Source organism: Rhagoletis pomonella, unplaced genomic scaffold, assembly GCF_013731165.1.
Source record: "Rhagoletis pomonella isolate Grant_MI unplaced genomic scaffold, Rhpom_1.0 Rhpom_scaffold_00007, whole genome shotgun sequence".
Taxonomy (NCBI): domain Eukaryota; kingdom Metazoa; phylum Arthropoda; class Insecta; order Diptera; family Tephritidae; genus Rhagoletis; species Rhagoletis pomonella.
In genome coordinates this window covers 37,368,142-37,371,557 of record NW_023458561.1, presented here as the reverse complement: position 1 = coordinate 37,371,557, position 3,416 = coordinate 37,368,142, and the positions used below count along the sequence as shown (strand labels likewise).

The 3,416-nt window shown below is 36.9% G+C and overlaps 1 protein-coding gene across 1 annotated transcript; it reads left to right on the top strand.

Annotated features, from left to right (window-relative positions):
* The first annotated feature begins 288 nt into the window (after positions 1 to 288).
* LOC118742710 (DNA repair protein complementing XP-C cells homolog) lies at positions 289 to 3,403 on the top strand. Its single transcript, XM_036474978.1, has 2 exons — positions 289 to 595; positions 657 to 3,403. The coding sequence occupies exons 1-2, from the start codon at positions 414 to 416 to the stop codon at positions 1,474 to 1,476; spliced, it is 1,002 nt and encodes a 333-aa protein (XP_036330871.1). The 5' UTR covers positions 289 to 413; the 3' UTR covers positions 1,477 to 3,403.
* The last annotated feature ends 13 nt before the right edge of the window (positions 3,404 to 3,416 follow it).

The window sequence follows — 3,416 nt, the reverse complement described above, 5'->3', positions numbered from 1 at the left end:
TGCGTACTTTTCTACTACCATTTTCGAAACAAGGGATTGCATTCTTGGCCTTTCTCTGTCCTTCGTAAATGCAACCTTTTGTAAGGGAGTGTCAAACCGCAGCTGTCAATAATTATCTAACCTTGTATTATTGAATCATGTGATTTAACCTTGGGCAAACAAGCCTGCTCCTTTTTTGTTTTGCAATTTGTAGTATTTCATCAGTGGCGGTAATATTTTTGCTTGTAGTTGCATTGTTGCCAGCTTCCCGAAAATTTTATCTGCCATCACGATTTCATTGTGAATATTCCCGTAAAAACAGTTAGAAGAAGAGTTGTTATAGAATTTTAAACAGCTTCAAAAAATCGATAAAGCAAAACGGGATCCTTGATGTGAAGAAAACACCCATTTTTCGCGCGTAGGTTTTGCAAAAAATGTCGGACGAGGAAGAAGAATCCATGTCGGAAGATTTCTCCGCCAGTGAGGACGAATGGAAGCCAACTAAGGATGTGCGTGGTGGGGAGTCGTCCGATGACGATGATAGTGATTTCGAGGAGTCACGGCAAGCTACAGGCGCGGAAAGTGTTAGCGGATCGAGCGCTGCAACTAGACGAAAGTATATACAGTTAGTTTTTTAATGTGAAATACAATGCTGATTTTTGTTTCACCTTCGACAGAGGAGTATCAGCAGCTGCTAAGGTGACTATAAAGCAAACTGCCATTAAGAAACGCAAATCCATTGGTCAGTCATTGCGTACTAAACTATACAACAAATATCGGCCTCCACCAAAAACTTTTCCGTCACCCAATAGCGCTGGTAGCAACTCGCCATCGGCGTCAACATCACGAACGGCTTCAAAAAACGCCAAAATGCCCAATGAAAGTGGCGAACATGGCAACGACTCCAGCAGCGAATCGAGTGTTGAAGATTATCTCGTCAATCCTGCAGATATCGATCTGAAATCGAGTTTCTTCAATGTACGTCATGAAGATAAAGCAAAATCCACTTCGCCGGCACCCTTTTTCGACTGCAATGTCGGCATTACTAAACTCTCTGATTCAGGATCAGAGGATAACAACGAATCTAGTGCAGATGAGCAGCAAGCAAATGGAAAGGCATTTGATTTTGCAAATTTGTTGGATAATGTTAATAGTCTGGAGCGTGCTAAGGAAACCATAGCGAAACGTGCTGCTGATACAAAAAAGCAGAATACCAAAATAACTGGTGATAAATGCAATACAACAGTTATGGATGTCAATTCGTTACTTGCATTGGGCGAAAAACAGAGTCATGCTGCTATGCGCAGTATAAAACCGAAGGATGACGGAGGGGAGGAAGATGACGAAGGCGAAGCTGAGCGCGGACCACAGAAGTTGAGTAAAACCAAATCGACACGCGTCAAACGACATACCAAAACGCGTCCAGCTTCGACTGTTGTGGCAGGTGATACAGATGATTCGGACTTTGAAGAAGTAGCAGGTAGGAAACGCAAGTAGTGGACTGTAAGTGGTAGAATGCTGCTGATAAAATGTCTAAAATGCGCTTCCAGTTGTTCAAATGAGACTGTGTGTAGGTTTGTGTGCACTTTATGCGTTCATCGTTTTCCTTTTGAAGCTATATAAACAAATGGCTCACATAGAAATGAAATACAATAGTATTTAAAAATTAAAGAAATAGATCTTACAGAAATATATTAATAGTTTCGTGGGCATTTATGAAATACGTAAATTCAGCTATTAAATTTCTGGTTCTAGATGCCATAAATTACTTGTTTCTTATGCAAATTGCTTGCATACAACAAAGATTTTGGAAGCTTTTTTCACTCTTTAATACATATAGGCAGTAATATTTTAGTAATTTAAATCCTCATATTTAAAATCTTTTAGAGCGAAGTCTAGCGTTAAATATCTACAAACAGCCAAGTTAGGAAATATTCAATACCCAAGTACCTAAACCACTGTATGTATCTGTCTTGGTGCTGGTGATGCAAGGTTAAATTTTGCCGACATGTTGAATTAAGCAAAAATTAAAATACTAATTGTCAAAAGCTTGAGTATTGTAGTTAGTAAAGCAATAAAATATTGCGAAAACATATTAAACTAGTTAGAATGTTTCTTGTATTCATTGTGATGAAATTAGAAGACAGCAATGTATTGTCATGTATTATTTCGTTGTTTGATTACAGTTCTTATCATTTACAATTTGAAGCGCTTACTTATATTAATCTTTAGACTACATATATATATACATTTTTGTTGGGTTAATGGTTTATAAGTGACTGGAGAGGGATCATACTAACTGTGTAAAATCATCGTTGTCATTCATTCTTACATATGCATTGCATACAAATAACTTCCTATTTACAAATATTAAAGTAGAGTAAAGAACTGCACGCTATTAAATATTTCATTTAAAACATTTTAGTTTTAATACAATAATGAGTATGATACTTCCTCCGTTGAAGACTAGCAGATGAGAAATTATTGTACTAAACCAATTACGTTTTAACAGCTAATAATTTATGAGACTATGATTTCTTCAAGAATAATTTTTATAGTTAAATCTGGGTAGCAGTTAATATTCAGACTTAGAAAAAATTTAATTACTTCACAAACTGTGTTGCAGTGTTGCGCGAATTATTCAAGTTTTATCAATTGGAAAGTTGCAACAGTCTTGCAAATTTTCATCAGCGCGGCAGTATTGCCGCTTTTATTACGTGCCTCGAACAGGCCCTAGGTTGCTCATATTTACGTGTGTCGGAGCCTAAGAAAAGGGAACACCACTTCTAGTAAATTAAGTTATGCATTTATCTTTTAAGAGTAACCCTAGTTTAGGTTGCGGTTGCCAATTAGGTCAATTGACCACCTGTAATGGCTATAAACGCCGTTCCTCTCAAAAGTATATTTCTCAGCATTTCACTCTAATCTGGAGATAAAGTACTGTCAGACGTGGTAATATTTCCAACTTTTCAACGCCCTTCGCCGTCAAATTGGAAGGGAGCAATTTTACATTCTCGTGTGAATACCCTGAAACACCTTATTGCAACTTTTCGTAAACCAACTTCCAAAATAAAAGTTGCAAGGTGTGATTGTAACTAAAAGAGCGCAAATCGATTTGGAAAATATATTGATGAAATATGACCAGATATATGTACATTAGGCTTTGCGGCCGCGGCGTGGTCAACTTCAAAAATAATTTTTGAGCCTTTCGATCCACTGTTTAAAAAATAGCTTATATGTAGATGGTTTGAATTTCTACTAAAATATTTAGCGCCAAATTTTTCAAAGGATAACCGAATGTAATGAAAAATTATACAAATTTTCACGAAAAACTTCGCAATTTAGCAAACTCCAAACTGATTTTAGACCCATGATTTCATCGGCAAATTTGCTTAGAACTACACGTAGAATCCTCCTATGCTATACGCGCATAGTCA

Bases quoted from the DNA above. Each gene is read 5' to 3' on its own strand.
- LOC118742710 (XM_036474978.1), top strand. From the start codon at position 414: ATGTCGGACGAGGAAGAAGAATCCATGTCGGAAGATTTCTCCGCCAGT. The intron at 596-656 runs GTATATACAGTT...CACCTTCGACAG, and splicing joins AGCGCTGCAACTAGACGAAA to AGGAGTATCAGCAGCTGCTA.